The following is a 19,504-nucleotide window of genomic DNA, read 5'->3' as shown; positions in this document are numbered from 1 at the left end:
CTCCGTTTTGCAGTGGGTTCAAAATCAGGACAGAGTTCAAGTACAGATCAAGTTAGCACGGGTTTAGAGAGCATAGCATCCAATTTTATTTTATTTTGTTTTTTTTTTAAATCTCCCTCATGACTCCACTTTTATTGTCCCCCTAGTCACTCCCAAATGCCCATAAGTCCCCCATTTTTTTTTAAAGCTTTATTTCTTGCCCAGTCCAAAGGCGCCGCCATCTTAGTGTGGGAAAATGAAGGCACTGTGGGACACGTCATCTGCTCACATTAGATAGTGCTGTAAAATTTTGCGTATGTCCAGTTGTACACTTGGGCATTTGCTATTGTCCGAAATTCAGACAGTCTTTGTTTAGTTTATTACAAGGAGGGAGCAACCAACTCACAGCTCCCTCTTTGCAATATGTTAAAATACAATCTGCAGGGAGCTGTGCTCCCCACCACTTCCTAACCCTCCCATACCCCCCTCTGACTATTGGGGTCATTATGAACCCCATATTAGCATAAGGGACATTAAAATCTCTCTCCTGCCCCTGCTCTCTATGCAGCGAGTAGGGACATGTCTACTAAAAGAGCAATCAGTGGTAGGCATGCCCCCTCCCCAGCCCCCTATTGTCATCCCCCAGCCCCCATCTATTGGCAACGGGTAGGGGCTAAACTGTAAAAATAACCCCCAAGTGACTAGGGGTCCCCAAGCCCCTAGATATGCCCCAATAAAATAAATCCCTACCTACCCCCTCACCATAATAATAGTAAGAAGGAGCACTGTCAGGGCCCTCCTGATATGTGGGTATACAGCTGATTGCAGGGCTGCCATTAAAAATGTTGGGGCCCCTTACACAGCTCAAGTCCCGTGCCCCTAGGGCTCACACCCAAGTCCGACCGCCCCTGAATCCCCACTTACGAGGTTTAATGAAGTGAATGCAGTGTGTTTGTGTGTGTATATAGTAGACACAGTGTGCATGCATGCATATGGATACAAAATGTGTATGTATGTGTATAGTGGATGCAGATTGTGTGTATAGTGGATGCAGATAGTGTGTGTGAGTAAAGTGGATGCAATTAGTGTATAGTGGATGCAGTGGGTGTGTGTGTATAGTGGGTGTATTGTGTGTGTAGTGGGAGGAGTATGTGTGTAGTGGATGCAAGATGGATGTAATGGGTGTAGTGCATATATAGTGGATGCAGTGCGTGTAGTCGATGCAGTGTGTGTAGTGGATGCAGTGTTTGTGTGTAGTGGATGCAATGTGTGTGTAGTGGGTACAGTGTGTGTAGTGCATGAAGTCTACATATTATTCCTCTTTCCTGCTTCTTAGCTGTGGCCAGGAAGGGGGGGCATTACACAAGTAGATGGAGTCGGTGTGTTGTGGATGAGTGTGTGTATAGTGGATGCTGTGTTTGTGTGCAGTGGATGGAGTGTGTATGTAGTAGATGCAAGGTGGGTGTAGTGGGTGAAGTGTACGCGAATTGTGGTATAGTGGATGCTGTAGTGGGTGTACTACATGTGTAATGGATGCAGTGTGTGTGTTTAGTGGATGTAGAATGTGTGTAGTGGATGATAGAATGTGTTTAGTGGGTGCATAGTGTGCATATTGGCGGGCGGGCGGACAAGGGAGCATTCTCCCCAGAGCTCTCTTTGCCCAGCTCCCTTGCATGCACCACAGTGATGCCGGAGCCGGAATTACATCACTACGGCCTCAGCATCAGTAAGCGGCGCGCGAGGGAGCTGAACAAGAGCCCCAGCAGCCCCACTGGACCCCAGGAAAATCTAGAATCCCCTCAGCACTCCCAAAGTTAGGGGGATTAAAATGTGAGTGTGCATGTGTGTTAGTGTGTGTCTGTTACTGAGTGTGTTAGTTGTGTGTTAGTTTGTGTGTGTCTGTTATTGAGTATGTGTCTGCTAGTGAGTTTTAGTGTGTGTGTGTTAGTTTGTGTGTTACTTTGTGTGTCTGTTACTGAGTGTGTCTGTTAGTGTGTGTCTGTTAGTGAGTGTGTGTTTGTCAGTGAGAGTGTATGTTTTGTAAGTGAGTGTGCATGTGTGTCTGTCTGTCAGTGAGTGTGTATGTATGTCTGTCACTGAGAGTGTGTCTGTCAGTAAATGTGTGTGTCTGTTAGCTAGTGTGTATGCGTCTTTTCATGAGAGAGTGTGTGTGTTGTTAAAACCACCTTCAGTACTTGCCTTTCTCCAGCGCCGGGCTCCTTTGGTGCTGGGGATCTCTCCGCTTCTCAGCTCTGAATGCGCATGCGCGGCAAGAGCCACGAGCGCATTCAAACCGCCCATAGGAAAGCATTACTCAATGCTTTCCTATGGACGTCCAGCGTCTTCTCACTGTGATTTTCACAGTCAGAATCGCGGAAGCGCCTCTAGCGGCTGTCAGTGAGACAGCTACTAGAGGCTGGATTAACCCTCAGTGAAACATAGCACCACATCAGCTGCAGGGTTAAAAATAGAGGGACCTGGCACCCAGACCACTTCATTGAGCTGAAGTGATCTGAGTGCCTATAGTGGTCCTTTAAGTGTTAGTGTATCTGCATGCACTGGCGTACATACCACGGTTGCAGTAGTCACAGCCCTGCTACCAGGTGCCCGCCGCCATGTGTTGCGGCCCCGGCCCGCGCAATGTAAGTGCCGGGGGGGGTTCCAAGGAACAATTTTCGCACCGGGGCCCCATGGATCGTGTGTACGGCACTGCATTTAGTGTATACAAGGTGTGTAGTGGATGTAGTGTGTGTGTGTGTGTGTGTGTGTAAAGTGGATGCAGTGTGCATAGTTGATGCTGTGTGTGTTGTGGGTGGAGAATGCGTGCAGTGGATGCAAGGTGTGTGTAATGGATGAAGTGTGTGTGGTGTGGATGCAGTGTGTATGTGTGTGCATAAAGTGGAATGCAGTCTGTGTGTGTAAAGTGGATGTAGTGTGTGTGTTTGTAGTGAATACAGTGTGTTTGTATAGTGGATTCAGTGTGTTTTGGATATAATGTGTGTATGTGTATATACATTTCTCGGGTAGGATAGAAGCTTCTGTTTTCACAGTTTTGTGAATAAACCCAAGCTGTGTTATTCAGTAAGTACGTATAGAGATACTTTGTTGTTTCCCCTCCCTATTTCCTTCACATGTCTACCCTGTACTTTACATTCTGATAATTCCATTCCCTTCCCTGTGTTTTCTAATGAAGCCTTTGTGTACACAGTCCTGGGATTTCCCTATTTAATTTAACCCTCCCCTGGTCCTCCCATGTACCTCCTCCAGAACCTTCCTCTCCTGCATGACACTAGAACAGTGTGTGCTGACACCACCACACCCCTTCATTAAATAAAGTTATTAGACTGTGTGTCATCAGTGTCACGGTGGATCCTTTTGCTCTCCTGCACTCGAGTGACATACAGCAACACACGTATGTATTCCAGATCTATACTTCCCCTTCCAGTATCAGCGTGTGAAACTTTGTTACCATGTTTCTATATGTGAAACGAGCAGAGTGTTCAGACAGATTATGTGAGAACTTGAGAACACTGAACTGCAGTGAACTGCAAACCAAATTACATTTAGGCAAAAATACCTGATTTGTAAATAGTCAGCTAGAGCTTTGGCGCTTCGGGTTACACTGCAGTATAATTTTGTATTTGACGTTGACTGTGTTTAGTGATTCAGGGGTTTATTCACTAAATGGTGTTCTACGGACCATTGGTAAGGCAAACAAAGCAGAACTGGAAACTCTTGTTTAACTATTTCCCCACCTCAGCTTTTTAACCCAAAATAAGGAATTCCCAATTTCGGGAACACTGAGCATTTACGTCTGGAGAGACCATTAAAAATGTCAGCCCGGAATTACAAATTGCTAACAGTAGAGTTTTGTAGTTTAGTCGTTTCTAACATTAGCGGCAGCAATGTTTGCTCTTAGAAGTTTGTAGAAAAAAACTTACAGATAACATTGATAACAATCCAATCGCTCAGTGACGAAGTCTGTCCTAAATTTTGATATTATAGCTAAGGGACTCTATTGTCATTGTCATTAAAGTATTAGCATTCCTTTAACACAATTCAGGACATAGTACAGAGCCTCTATGTTACTCTCAAGTATTAACTACTGATAAACAGCTGGTTAGACAATATCTCGAGTCCTGGTGTAGACAATTGCCATGGCACTGTCAGTGATTGGTAATGTTTGCTCTTTACGTACCGGGGATGATCAGTCATCTGCTACTGCTAAGTTGATATTGTGTTGTAGGTTTTGTATAGCGTTAATCGTCCTAGATGCGCAAAAAAAGTTGTGTTAAGTGTCATTTTTTCTTAATTCGCGTCTATAAATGATAATAATGCAGAGTTGATTATCGGCTTGTAAACTAAAGGTCTTATTCGCTAAATTACAAATTGTGGAGAACTGCCAAAAAAATAAAAAAATCACAAATATTAGGATAGAAAAATGAGATAAAACATAGAAGCTTTTGCAATATGGCTTGTTTAGCCAAACATTTTCAGATCCGTTGTCAATACTTCACAATTCTGGATTTATTGGACAAGCCCCAAAGAGTTAGTGGAACTGCCATCATTAAATTAGTTGACATTTGAATCTACCATTCCATTGCAGCTATTGGCAGAAACATTCCATAGGTGGCTGGGCGCATTTGTTCAGGTAATGCATTGTGAACGAATGCTCGAACACATAACATAAGCCAGTTTTTAACAGAAATAATTAATCTGAATTCTGACAACACAAAAATGTAACTGAAATGATCTTTCTATCTTTTTCTTTCATTCTTATATTATATAAGAATGAAAGAAAAAAACAGAATGATCAATTTAACGTAGTTACATTACAGTCACATTTTCATGTTGTAAGCATTCACATAAATTATATATAATTTAGGTGGCATTTTTTCTATGTGCGTATTGCTCATTTTCAGGTCCTCTACCAGAGGCCTGGGAGTCTGAAGCTTCTGTGCAGTTTATTAGCTGTTCCTAGAACTGCAATCTTCTGGTTAGAAATCTCAGATGTCCCACCTGGACCTGGTGAGGCCACTGTCCCAACTCCTCCCATTTGGATTTAGCATACTCTTGGCCAGGTAATTATACCAGCTAGGCATCTGATGGCTGGTAGGGTGTATGTGTTGATGGCATGGATCTTGTTCTTGCTATTGAGCTGCATCCTCAGGACCTGTCTGACTCTCTGGAAGTACTTGAATATTGATGTCCTCCTTTCCTCTTCCTCATACTTGCCATGTGTTTGTGGGATCCCCATGTACTCAGATGTTCTCTGTGCCTCTTGTTTTGCTTTCTGGCAATACAACTCCTTCAGTCTTGATCATTTTCCAACTTTTTGCTATCATCCACCCATACTTATCTAGTTCATATGACATTCCTATGTCCTTGCTGTAAATCCTAGTTAGGTGGACCAGTGAATTGTTGTCCTGCTCATTCTGGGCATATAGCTTGATGTTAGCCATGTAGAGGAGGTGGGTGATGGAAGCTTTACTATGAACCTGTATCCGTATCCACTCTTCATGACAATATAGGTTGAGGCCTATACAGAACAGCATCAGGGATAGCACATTACCTTGTTATTAGCAACATTTGATATTTACTTGCATAATTGCCTTGAAATTATCTCCACTTGCCTAATGAGTTCTTGAGGAAGGCTCTAGTTTCTAGTTGATCTTGTATAGGTCCAAGCATTCCAGTATCCACGTGTGTCATATTGTGTCGTAGGCATTCTTGTAGTCAATCCAGCCTGTGCACAGATTGGTCTATCTAGTCTTGGAATCTTGTTTTGTGTTCATTTAGCACAGCCCTCACCCTTGCTAAACAATCCTAGTTTTCTTCTCTTGTTAGTTCATGGTCACGCAATCCCAGGCGTCTCTTTAATGCCTTCAATTCTCTCCTTCACCCACCTCAAGCCACTCCTCAAACTGACCTTTTAGCAGATAGCCTTGCATGCTACTTTACCGACAAGATTGAACAGTTCAGGAAATAATTCTCTCCCCTTTGCTCCTCCCTCTCGCAACCACACATGGACTTACCTCCCCTACTCTACAAGCCTTCTCCCCAGCTACAGAACAAGAGGTGGCTTTGCTTCTCCTCTCGTCCCAAAACCTGACCGCTTGATCTAGTACCTTCCCACCTTATGAGATCTCTCTCCCCTTGTCTTGTACCATCCTTAACACACATCCTAAACTGCTCTCTTGTATCTGGTGTTGTCCCTGCTCCCCTTAAGTATGCAACTGTCGGAACCAACCTAAAAAAGCCATCCCTAGTCTTCTCTTCCAACTATCGTCCCATATCCCTGCTTCCTTTTTCCTCAAATCTTTGAGAAACATTTGTCTTTACTCTTATGACTCACTTAGTAAATTCCAACTCCCTCCTCGATCCATTCAATATGGCTTTTACTCCCTCCACTCTACTGAGACTGCTCTTATTAAAGTAACAAATGACCTAATCACAGCCTAATCCAAAGGCCACTACTCCATACTAATTCTTCTTGACCTCACTACTGCCTTTAAAACTGTTGATCACATCCTCCTTCTCCAAACTCTTCAATCCCTTGGTCTCTTTGACACTGTCTTCTTGTGGTTCTCCTCCTATCTCTCCCAAGGTTCATTCAGTGTCTCCTTTCGCAATGACACCTCCTAATTTCGCCCTGTCACGGTTGGAGTCCCCCAAGGATCTGTTCTTAGTCCCCTTCTGTTCTCTCTTTATACTGCCTCTTTTGGCAAACTCATTAACTCTTTTGGATTCCCTTACCATCTGTATGCCGACAACAGCCAGATATATCTCTCCTCCCCTGATCTCTCCCCCGCGGTCCTGCAACATGTCACTGCTTGCATTTCTTCAATCTCTAATTGGATGTCCTCCCGCTTTCTGAAACTCAATCTCTCTAAAACTGAGCTTCTTATTTTTCCCCCTCATAATGCTGATCCTCCTCCTTCGCTTTTCCTGCAAGTTGATGGCACTTGCATCAGTCCATACTTGCAAGCTCGTTGTCTTGGTGTTATCTTTGACCCTGGCCTCCTCACCTTTGCGCCACATATCCAGTATGTTGCTAAAACCTGTCGATTCCACCTTAAAAACATCGCCCTCATACGCCCCTTTCTCACGCAAGATGCTGCCAAGGAGCTTATTCATGCTCTGGTAATCTCCCGCATGTATTATTGTAATTCTCTCGCTCCTCCCACACCTCGCCCCTCTGTCAATCCTTACACTGGCTTCCTGTATCCTATAGGTGTCAATTCAAAATACTAACCCTTAGCTATAAAGCTCTAACCAACTCTAGCCCCTCTTACATTTCTTCCCTGATTCATAGATATACCCCTTCTCGGTCTCTCCGCTCACACCCATACTGCTAACTCGTGCTTGCAGGACTTCTCCCGGATGGCTCCCTTCCTTTGGGACAGCCTGCCTACCCCCATCAGACTCTCCCCTAGTCTTCAATTGTTTAAGAAGTCCCTCAAAACACATCTGTTCAGAAATGCTTATGGACTCCCAGAGTAGCTTATCTTTACTTATCCAAATCTGTTTTTTGCTCTCCTAAAGAGCCATACTCCGCTCTTACCTCAAACTCTGCTACTTTTCCACCTTGTTTGGTGGCTGTCACCCTTGCTGCCCTGTTGTGTATTTGTACCCCACCTGATCTAGACTGTAAGCTCGTTTGAGCAGGGTCGTCATCTACCTATTTTTTCTGTCACTGTGTAATTGACTTATTAATTATAAATCCCCCCCCCCTTTCATAATATTGTAAAGCGCTGCAGAATTAGTTTGCGCTATATAAATACCAATAATAATAATAACTACTTGGTCTACCTGTAGCTGGTGTTCTGAACTTCGGTTTTGTTTTTAATCCCCTTCTCAGTATTGTTCATGTATTGACTTATTTGCCCCTAGAGCTTGGAGGCTGTGATTCCTGACCAGACATTCCATGTTGTGAAAGGTAGGTAATTGTTTGGTAGTTAGAAGATATTGTTCCCTGGTACTTCATAACGAGCATTGATCTGCCTTGTGTTAGCCACTCAGAGAGGGAGCCTCTTGCAAGTAGCTGGTTTATTTTTGCTTGGCATTCATGCAGCATTGTTAGTTTCTTTACACAGAAGGTGTGGTTCATATTAGGTCCTACTGCTGACCAAATCTACTCATTATTGGATATCTACAAATGTGATGGTAACGCGTTCCTATATATATAGACAGAGAGATAATCCCTATCTTACTAGAAGAAAACAATTATTGGTACCCTCTTAAAAAAGTTATCTTGGCCCACTGGTTTTTATAGGAACTAGGGAAATTACAAAACTTTGACCCCCAAATTATATAATTATTGTGTATATGAAGTGTAATAATGACAGGGTGCAGGATAGCAACTTGTCCTAAACATTTATTCAAATTCAATTCTGAGTACATAAACTCAACATACCTGGGTTTAGGGAGTCAAACCTCTGGTAATCCCTATGCAGGGTTATCTCCATGAAGTATTACAATAGTAACATAATAATTAAACATAATAATGCAACCAGATATAGATTTCATGCACAAAATATGGATGCAGATGCATATATTTATTAAAATCTGTAGACTGCCAACATATTTCGCAGTGCTGTACAACGGATAAGGGGTGGCATCTATAAGACAATGAGTAATATGTTCAAAAGTGTTTTTTGTTCCCTTCCCAAGTTTAAAACATGGCTCACAAATGTTAAAAGATGTAAAGTTTCGTTGAGATTTTCCATAAGATAATGGGTGGATAAATAATTATCCATTGGTGAATAATCAATTGATTTTTTTTTGTTTCACAGTGATAGAAAATGACATCAAATGAAGACTACCAGTCATTGGTCAGAGGCCTTTCTGAGCTTGACTTCTCAGAAGATATTAACTCATGCAAACTTCTACTAACTGGTGACTGTGCATTCCCTGTGGTGATTACTCAAGGAAAAGATGTGCTCATTGCAGCTTCCCGATATGGAAAGGGTCGAGTGGTGGTTGTTGCCCATGAGTCCTATTTAACAAACAATCAACTCATGGGCTTCCTGGAGAATGCAATAACCTGGCTGAATCCCTCCCCAGGGGCAGTAATTGGTTTGCAAAAAGGTTTGGACCCTCTGGCCAAGATCCTTGCTGCATCTGGATTCAAAGTTCAGTCAACATGTGGCTTGGAGCAAGGTCTGGGGGTTTTGTGTATTGATGGCTATGAAGATAAACAGGCCAAAGAAATCATAACTTTTCTACGGGAGGGTGGTGGTCTATTGATTGGAGCTCAGGCCTGGAGTTGGGCTACTAAACACCAAAATGAAGATGTTTTGCATAATTTTCCTGGAAACAAGATAATATCAGTGTCTGGAATTTACTTTACTGACAAAGCTGCAGAAAAAGGAAAATGTTACATCCGCAAAAATATACCCTGGATTCCAATTTACACGGAGTGAGTAGTTTTATATATTTATAAAATATTTTACCAGGATACATTGAGATTTCTCTAATTTTCAAGAATATGTTACGCATGTCTATTTTGAAACGTAGCACACATATATTTTGTAATTTACAGCTTAAAGGAACGCTATAACGTTACGAATACAAACATGTATTTCGAAAACACCACACTGTCCTGTGACCTGTGACCTGTTGGGGGTTTAAAAATTTTTTACCATTACCTGCTTTTCAGCCCTTCATTAAGATGAAACGTCCAGGGTGCCCATAGTGTCTTTTTAAGCGGTAATGTATCGTTTCTAGGCAGATAGCAACACCAAACTATTTTAAAAGGGAGGAAACATTTAGAATTATATGGCTTTGAAATATGGAAATATTTATGTTACTGTTACCCAACTCAATGGTACTCATTTTATCAACCAGAGAAAGACGAAAAAATTAGTCAACGTTATCTGGTAGTAAACTGGCACCCCTGAGGTTTGAGCAAGTTCTGCAACAGGGAAATTAAACAACCAGTTAAATATACACAATGAGAATCTACAGAGGGGCTGCTACTTCAAATGTATTTGCATAAAACAATTTACAAAAATATATATATATATTATTTTCATGTAGCAAAGCAAAAGTTTTTTTTTGTTGCTAAAACTGTTAATTTCCGTTCTACCAGTATATTTTTTAGCCAGGAGTCAGTTATCCTTAATGTGTATCATAATTTTCAAAAACTCAGTGGCAAATAATACTGGAAAAAAGTTTCATATAGAGCTGCCTGTTAGACTATTTAATTTATGAGTTAAAGTCACCAGTTTGGTATAGTCACCAAAACAACTTTAGCTTAATGAAGCAGATTTGATGTATAGATCATACCCCTGCAGCATCACTTCTCAATGCCCTGCAATTTAGGAGGTAAATCGCTTTGTTTATACAGCCCTTCGCCCACCTCCAAACTTGGAGCATTAAACAACATGCATTATCTGCTCTCATAGTAATAGTAATACCCCCGCACTGTGCTGGATAATTAACTCAAAATATGTTGCATTAAAGTGCCAGGGTCACAAATGATGTCACTGGAGGTATTTTCTCTCAATATGACAAGGGACTTGGGCTAACAATAAATGGGTTCCAAGATCAGACCCAGGGTTTTAAGGAGCCCACTGCTCACTCCAGCCTGAACCAGTCTCCCCCTCCCCCATCTTGATTATCTGTCTATTTAAATAAAGGGCAGATCATGTAATATCATACCACCCAACTCTGGCGTCCTGAGAAGCGGGATGCTGGTGGGAAGGAGGTAAAGGGGGCAGACCAGTGACACAATTATGAGCTAGAGCTAATGGCAAGTCAGTACCAGGAAGCAAAGGTGGGACAGGACCTGGAAATCGAGATGGTTGGGAGGCATGTAATATAAGACTAACTATTGCATTTTAGGTAGAGATTTAACAGAGTAGAATGACTTCAAATCTGTCATAAATCACTTTCTCTGTCCTGTCTCACACAGTGTGAACTTCTCACAGGATTTAAATCATCTTCTCCGAGATGTCTCCCATTTGGACATCAGTGGGCAAGCTGTACCCTCAGAGCTACTACTTCATGGAGCATTGACATTTCCGATTGGGATAACTGATAGCAATCAATGCTTTATGGCTGCTGCAAATTATGGGAGAGGGCGTATTGTTGTGGGAACTCATGAAAGCTACCTGGCTAAGCCAGAACTCAAAACATTAATTCTTAATGCCATATCATGGCTGGATATGGGCAAAAAGGGAATGATTGGAGTTAAAAAAAACCTGGATAAGTTTGCAAAACTCCTACAAAAAGAAAATATTACTTGTAAGGTAACAGATCTGATCCCAGGTCTGAGTGTGTATTGTTGCAATTCCTACAGTGACCATGAGGCCCAACAAATCCACGAGTTTGTGGCAGAGGGAGGAGGACTCTTGATTGCTGGTCATGCTTGGTATTGGTCTTATGGAAAGTCACACCAAAATGTGCTTTCTGATTACCCAGGAAACAAAATCCTGAACAGGTTTGGCATTAGCATCTTGGAGAAGACTGCAACCCAAGGCATCTACAAGGCAATAGATTCTCAGGCACCTGGGAGCTTCTATCACTTCCCAAGGGCATTCTGCCAGCTGCAGAGAGACCTAAAGAACAAGGTGGAGATACAACCTCCTGTGAATGGTTGGTTGCAGAAGCTCAGGCAAGATACGTCCAGTTTCATGAAGCTGCCACCTTCCCCACTCGTTTCTTCGTTACAGCAAAAGTTTGCATGCCTCGTGCAAGGATGTGCACTCCCCAATGTTAGCAAACAGTGCCCTGTAAAAGGCAATTCTAAAGAGGCTTTAATGCTTGGTTTGGCCCAAGATGTCGGCTGCATGGGCCTAGCAGAAAGCCAGAAATGGGAAAATTTTCCTTTTCAGTACAACCCCCCAATCACTGTGTCAATTGATGGGACAAATACAGGTAATGTATGCACCAGTGTGTGTCCATATTTTTGTCTATTGTCTGTACACTTACTCAAACAAGAAGCTATGGACTTGTTTGCATTAATGACGGTAAATAGCAGTCACAAGTTGCTATTTGCCAGTATTTAGGAACAGCTGTTACTTACAGATAGATTTAAACCTTGTCATTACTTTTATTGGCTGGCTGGCACGAACGTTCAATCACAAATTTAGGACCTGTTTTAGATTAGCCACTTGCACAGAAATGCAAGTGGCATGTAAGTTGTTACAAAAAACAACCACACTTTTCTGGTTAAAAAAACAAATCTATGATTTGCCTTAGCAGGAGAAAGGGAGAGTGTATAAAATGTATTAAATGTTGGGTTTGTGCTACACCAGATACATGTCTATGTAACTAATGCGGATCATTTCTTTTTTGGGAATTGCTCCGTTAAAAAAATATGAAACATGCACTTTTTTAAAAGAAATAATATTTTAATTAATTTATATCTTTTTTTTTTTTATACCCTTCATTTTTTTTATACCAAGACATCTGCAGCTTTTGCAAGCTGGTTTTAGATATAACCCCATTAAAAAAAATGCATAATTACATTTATGCCTGTTTTCATTTGGGGTATATCTACTAAATTGTAAATAAATATGTTTCTATTGGGAGTGTTCCTTTAATCACGAGACCAGTTGTATAAATGAACACACAGAACAGTGGTTCCCATCCCAGTTCTCTGTATCCCAACTGTAGATATGATTCTAGAACTGGGTTAAAGGGAAAAACTATAGTACCAGGAAAACAAAGTTACCATTTGAGTTGTCTACTGGCCTAGAAATATGCAACCCTTGATGGCCAGAATGGTAAGACTTTTTATTGAAATGTCACCTACATGTATTTTATACGTTCCATTCCAGGTGGAGCTGCATGGAGGAGCACTGGACTTTATATAAGGCCTGGAAAAACAGCAGCACTCCACTTTCCAGCATGTGCCGTGGGGAAAGGACTTGAGGTAATTTTAAAAAATATAAATTGGAACATTTCTATTCATATTTAAAAATAGATTTTAGTGCACCTTTATGATAGGCTGTACTGTACCTGGGTGTTCCTGATAAAAAAAAAACAACAACCTTTTTTATTAATATGGGAAAATAACTAAATTCTTAGCTCACACTGCACCCAGACTGACTATAGTGTCCCTTTAAACCTTGCTTAGGCTTGTTGTTGGTTCAATTCAAGATCCATATGGTAGGTGGAAACCGTAGAATGGTGGAAGGCAAGGAGTGGGGTGGTGGAAGGCAAGTAGAACTTATAACATTCCTTGGGCCCTGTGTCTGATAGGACTGCATAGTTGGGTGCATGCAAAGACTGGTATGTGGACCCTTGATCTATTAACTAGCCTATTTTTCATGTTACAGGTGCAGGTTGGTTGTCACACGGATAACCTCGGCTCTGCAGACAAATTGTGTCGTGCTCCGGTGGTTGTGAAACGAACCTGTGTGCATGATGAGAGGATTCTGATATCTTGTGTTTGGGGTGGACTTCTATACATCATTATGCCAGCAAAGTGCCAGTTGGGAATGATATCAGTTACTGTATACGGGGCAGATTTAGCACCAATCTATGTAAAAGGTATGTAAAATAAGCTGTACTTTTATTGCTATGGAAAGTGCAATTCCTTTTGTGCAAACTCGTGGGTATCTCTGAATGCTGATCATCCTCATGCTTCATAGTACTCTAAATTTAACTGACAATGGCTTAAGTAATTATCTTAACACACGTCAGTCTGTGAATCTTATAATTGACATTGATGTCTCGTAAATTCCACGTTGTTGGTGTAGTCTTTATTGTTTACGCGTTTTTCCATATGTAGATTACTGCTAAATGCATTTAAATTAATGTAATCTCCTAATTTGTAATGGGGTTGCATTATCTTTCTTTTAAAACTATTGATTTATGCATGGAAAAACAAATTCAACACAGAGGAAGAATAAAGAGCCATATGCCATTCCTCTTGTTCACTTTTATTTTTGCCAAAAATGTGCTACTCTTTTATCCTCATTGTAAAATCTAAAGCAATACAGAATATACAGGCACTGTATAAATAAAGAATATCTGTTTCTGGCTGAATGAAACCCAGTCTGCTCCCAAACAATGTAGCATTGTACTGCCTTGTGGTTTCAGTGTGGTATCACTAAAATCACCCTTGCCCCCCCTCTTTTAGGTAAATCAGCTTTGTTCCATGTGGCATCTTAATTCTGTAGAGAATTAATTGATCCTTTGTCATGGATTGAACTATATACCGATTTTATTCATCTTTGATAATATGGTTCGGGTATGTTGCCTTTGGTAAAGAATCTGCCTTTAAATCTAGTCTCTTCTGATTAATTTACATTTTGGACACATTACTAGAAGTTTCCTTCATAATATTTAAACTGCCTTCTCCTGGATTGTTAACGGTTTTATAAGGCAAAAGAACTATTATAAACATTATTTATCTTTTCCCCTAGGCCACACCGGTGTCCAAGCCTGGGTGCAATATATCCGTAACCTGCCAGCTCCATGGGCTGAGTTAGTTGCAGAGAACATCATACTGACATTGCCTTCAAGCTCAATCCGTTCACTAGATGACCCAGAAGCCCTTCTTCATCAATGGGACCAATTTATGGAAGCGATAGCTGGGCTTGCATCGATTCCTAAAAAATTCAATCGTCCCGAAAGAATAGTAGCAGATGTGCAGATATCATCTGGTAGGTAAAGCAAATTGAACTTAATCGGGTGTATGTCATCTTGAGATAACCTTGCATTAACATTATATTTTGTTAGTATATTTATCCAGTTATTTCTTAAAATTTTAACAATGTTGATTTTGTGATTACTCTTTTCAATGAAATATCTATATAGAGGGGAAAGGAGGATGATATGATGCTTGTTTAATTGCGCTTGTGAAAGTAGTATGGGGAGAAACTGTAGAGTGGCAAGACAAAGAGTAGATAGACTATGGAATCACAGATGAAGTGTGGAGAAATGGGACCGTTAAATACCCAAAGAAGTCACCCAAGAAAATGGTAAGCTTTCCTAAATAGTTGGGTTTTCAGTAACTACTTAAAGGACTGGAAGCCTGGAGAAAGTGATAGGGTGATGCAGGATATTCTACAGGAAAGGTATGGGCCTTGAGAAATCCTATAGATGAAAACTGGCAAAATTGGAATGAAAAAAAGACAAAAGGTAAATTATAGAGCAATGGGACCGAGAAGGGTATATTTGTTAATTAATGTTGAAATGTAATAAGGAGTGATATTGTTGGGGGCTTTGTAAGATAGTCAGTAGTTTGAATTGGATCCTAAAGGGTATTGGAAAAGAACTAGGAAAGCATACATATTGAAATGGAGCAATGTCAGTAATTGAAAGGAAGAAGAAACGTGAGTTTCAATAGTCAAGGCAGGAAATAATAAATTTGTGTGGGGAGCTAGATTGAGGTAGAATATTTTGGAGAGGAAACTGAGAAGTTCAGTTTTAATCAGACTGAGTTTTAGAAAATGGGAAGACAACCATTTAGAATTAGAAAAGTGGCAGTTAATGAAAAAGAGCAGCAGAATGATTATGGTAGGACATGTAAATCTGTTGTCAGCAGATAGAGGGTACTGAAATCCAAAGGAGCTAGTAAGGTTACCAAGACAAGAAGTGTAAATAAAGAACAAAAGCAAACCAAAAAACGAGCCTTGGGGAATTTAACCGGACCGGTTGGGAGGTATAATATACAATTTTTGTGTGTAGTTTTTGTCACTCATGTGTTCTTGTTTATTAACAATGTACTTGTTAATTGGTGACAAATAATGTGTTGTATTGGATGTACAAAAATCTTCTGTGACATATTGGCCTGCCTTAAATTAAATACCGGTAAAGACCCGGTAGGGTCGAAACGTTGCTGTTTTTGCCTTAATAAAGCTGCTATTTTTGTTATCCCGGAGTGCCTGAACCGTTATTTATTCTGCATACCTTAAATTAAAAAACAATCCTTCACTAGTCACATTAAGAGAGAACAGTAAATGCAAATACTGCACATAGAATCTCATGTAGAGCTATTGATAGTGAACTAATAACACCCAAAACATGGGCACATCAATAAAGGTAACATACACAATGTTTAACATTTATTTTATGGCTAAATAAAAACAGCAAAATATTAGAGCAGCTACTGCAGACTCTGCAACAAACCACCAGTGCCCCAGTCGAGCAAACCTTGTTGATAACCCACAAACAGCAGTCTGCCCGTTTAGTTTCAAGTAAACTTTTTTGAAGAGCTAATAATACAATGCAGGCCTCCTAACAATCTCACTTTAGTTCTCTCGTATCCCCAGATGCAGGAATTGTCCCACAGCAGCTCAGCATATGTGAATCATTAGACAAGTAGTGCTCACTGTATGGATCTGAAGGCTGGGGGCCTGGCACTGAAGAGGCCCATCCCTTTTATGGGTATCACTAGTGATGAACACTTTGACATTGTCAATGCAACCTCAGGGTCCCAACCACCCAATCCCAATTCCGCATTCCTGTATGTTGGGAGGTGTGACCATGTCATACCAATGTCATAATGTCATGACAATGTCATAATGGCGTGTCACTAAATAGGTTCCTTAAAATTTGAGGAACTTTGTATCAATATTTTTAAATTGGTGCTTGGCTTAACTTATGAATTTAAATATTCCCAAATAAACTTGACTGTCTGTACTTTTTTCATAGTTATCTATATCTAGCATGGTGTAAAAAAAAAGAAAACATTATGTAACTTTCCAAATACTTTTAGTCAGAATTGCAGATACACAAGGTTAGAGTAAATTTTTAAAAAAATACATTTGTCTGTTTGTACCACATGGAAAGGTATTTTTTGGAGGTTAAAGCACTTTTTTTCTTACAGGATGGATGCATTCAGGTTACCCAATCATGTGTCATTTGGAATCCGCCAAAGAACTTACAGATATTCAGCATATGAAGAAGTCTGGCCTTTGGGGGCCTATACATGAGCTGGGACATAATCAACAGAGAGGGTGTTGGGAGTTCCCACCACATACCACAGAGGCCACGTGTAACCTGTGGTCTGTGTATGTTCATGAAACAGTCCTGGGAATTCCACGAGATAAAGCGCATACTGCTCTCAAGCCACAATCCAGGGAAGACCGAATAAAAGCATATATGAAAAATGGAGCCAACCTGGGGCAGTGGAGTATGTGGACTGCACTGGAAACGTATTTGCAGGTAACATAGTTTGTTTACATTAAATGATTGCAGCAAAGGTACTGCTGCTCTTACAGGTCAATTAAGAATGTTATAAACAAATAATAGTAGACTTTACAAGCCAATCACAATGCCAGCATGGGAAAAAAATTATTCTCTTTCTAAAAGTAGGTTATAACCAATCAGTAATTGATATTTGCATAGCATTTAGAAGAATAATAAATCAATGTTTAAATGCTATTTGTAATACTTTTTGAATGAGTCAGCTCCCAGTAGAGTGAGAGACATTATTTTGTTCAGCAGTCGAACAGCCGGTATCGTCCAATTATAGAGTTAATGTGAATTAACAATCTTTGGTGACATAAATGTATAAGAATTTTCTCAGCCACTGGGTGTGTAAGCTCTGCGCATTTCCTTTTATGATTGTAGCACAGGGCTGATACAAGGTATTGTGCTGATTGGGGCCAATGACAAAATTGTGCCTCCACCCCACCCGACATAAAATTACAGACAAACACACGCACACAACACTGGGAAGGTACACAGTACAAGAACATAAACTGAAACTTTGCTCTAAACCCATTTCACTTTTTCTGGTCCTCACTCTGTTGATATATCCTTTTCTTCAAGTGTAACGGTCATTGTTTAGGTTCTTTGAATTTTTGACATGTCTGCCTTCATGGTGGCACACTGGGGAGAGGAAAATGTACCTTTCTCTCCTTAGCTCTGTCATATTTTTCTTGGCCCCAGTCATCAGTTACTGCCAGTTTCACGTGTTATGAGTCATATCAGTGTTGTACTCACACACATTCAAGAGAGGACAAAATTGGAATACTTAGGTCCTGTGAGATTAATACAAATCTGGTGGTATATATATTGTGTTTTTAAAGGGTTACACCAAACACCATGAACACTTGCTTTGAAGTGGTCATGGTGCTTGAAGAAATAGCAGTTTGATACTGAAGATCCACCTCAAGCAGCATCTTCAGCCAGCCTGGAATGAGAGTTCTGGGCTGGCTAATGTTAAATCTGTGCATATTTGGCGTCTGTCTTAAGCATGCCTATCATGCTAGCAACAGCCAATAGCGGTACACCTCAGTCTCAGCCCGTCCTCTGGGATATTTCTCCACCTGCAAAAAGGATTAACGTCACTGGAAGAGGATTTGGCTATAGAGAGAACTTGGGCCTGGTGCTGAATCACAGGTAAATATATATATATTATAATTTTTTTTTTGGGTGGAGGAGTGGGGGAGGCAGTAAGACATGTTAGCAAAGCATGATCTTGATGTTGCAGGTCCGGTATTGCAAGTCTGATATTTACGTGGATAATTTAAAAAAATATACCTGCTATAAATAATGTATGTTTTTATTTTTCAGCTACAAGAAGGCTTTGGCTGGGATCCCTTTAAACGTTTATTTGCTGAGTACCAGACTATGTCTGGTCTCAGTAATGATAAAACGGAGAAGATGAACCTTTGGGCAGTGAAGTTCTCTCAGGCTGTAAATATGAACTTGGTTCGGTTCTTCAAGGCCTGGGGATGGCCCATTAATGATAAAACCAACAGCATATTATCTTCTTTGCCTGAGTGGGAGAATAATCCCATGAAATCTTGAACTGTATTAATAAAAGGAAAACAACAAATATGCACCTGCAGAACATCACAGTTAATGCTATTCTTGTTCATTCCTGTTAAGGTTAGAGCTTACAGATATGGAATTTTACGGAATTCCACCAGCAACAAGAATTCCCCTGAATACACTCTGTAAATAATAGATGCTGTGGGTGAAAGCATGCTAGAAATAATGTTTGAGGCCAGTGGATTTTTATTTAAACTTATCCCAGTACGGTGATGGTTGATTTTAGCATAACAGAAGGCTATGAGATATATTTACATGCAAATTGTGATGCCCTGCTTAGCCTTTGGGGGTGTCTTTTTAAAATGTATTAAAAGTAGTTATGTTTAAAGAGACAAGTAAATCATAAATGCATCTTTTCACAGCAGGCCTTATTGGTAATTTGCAACGTTATATAAAAAATTTCTTAATGAGGCGTTATTAGATATTGGATGTTATTGCCTACATTAGCTACCATATTAATAGAGATATGCATCAAAATAATAATCAATTATTACTTGTGCTATATAAATAAGGTTCTATTTTCATTAAAATTAATATAATAAAAAATGTCTGACATCACAGCTGCCTTATGATTAACTAAAGAAAATAAAAATGGAGACTTGACTCGCAATATGTATGCTTAATACCAAGAATAGATTGGTTTTGTGCACAATATAAAAGAGATAAGAGCCTATAATTGTTTTATGAGATATAGATATTTTAAGGTTAACGGGTTACTCCAACTCTTTTAAGTGCACACATTTTTTGATTTTGCATGCCCCCCCCTCCCCTCTGTCATAAT

General features: G+C 40.3%; 1 protein-coding gene across 1 annotated transcript; it reads left to right on the top strand.

Annotated features, from left to right (window-relative positions):
- The first annotated feature begins 3,274 nt into the window (after positions 1-3,274).
- Positions 3,275-19,446, top strand: LOC134603458 (TRPM8 channel-associated factor homolog). The gene is made up of 8 exons (XM_063449445.1): positions 3,275-3,391; positions 8,775-9,400; positions 10,898-11,862; positions 12,768-12,862; positions 13,269-13,482; positions 14,361-14,600; positions 16,769-17,106; positions 18,463-19,446. Exons 2-8 carry the CDS (start codon positions 8,784-8,786, stop codon positions 18,697-18,699), a joined length of 2,706 nt encoding a protein of 901 aa, XP_063305515.1. The 5' UTR covers positions 3,275-3,391; positions 8,775-8,783; the 3' UTR covers positions 18,700-19,446.
- Positions 19,447-19,504: the final 58 nt, after the last annotated feature.

Source organism: Pelobates fuscus, chromosome 3 (genome assembly GCF_036172605.1).
Source record: "Pelobates fuscus isolate aPelFus1 chromosome 3, aPelFus1.pri, whole genome shotgun sequence".
In the NCBI taxonomy this organism is placed as follows: Eukaryota; Metazoa; Chordata; class Amphibia; order Anura; family Pelobatidae; genus Pelobates; species Pelobates fuscus.
Note: the sequence above shows the minus strand (reverse complement) of the source record. Positions and strands in the feature narration are given on the sequence as shown.

What these genes read in the sequence shown, in the direction of transcription:
- LOC134603458 (XM_063449445.1), top strand. Translation starts at nt 8,784, where the DNA reads ATGACATCAAATGAAGACTACCAGTCATTGGTCAGAGGCCTTTCTGAG. An exon ending in TGGATTCCAATTTACACGGA is followed by an intron (nt 9,401 to 10,897) that starts GTGAGTAGTTTT and finishes TGTCTCACACAG; the next exon opens with TGTGAACTTCTCACAGGATT. An exon ending in CACTGGAAACGTATTTGCAG is followed by an intron (nt 17,107 to 18,462) that starts GTAACATAGTTT and finishes TTTATTTTTCAG; the next exon opens with CTACAAGAAGGCTTTGGCTG.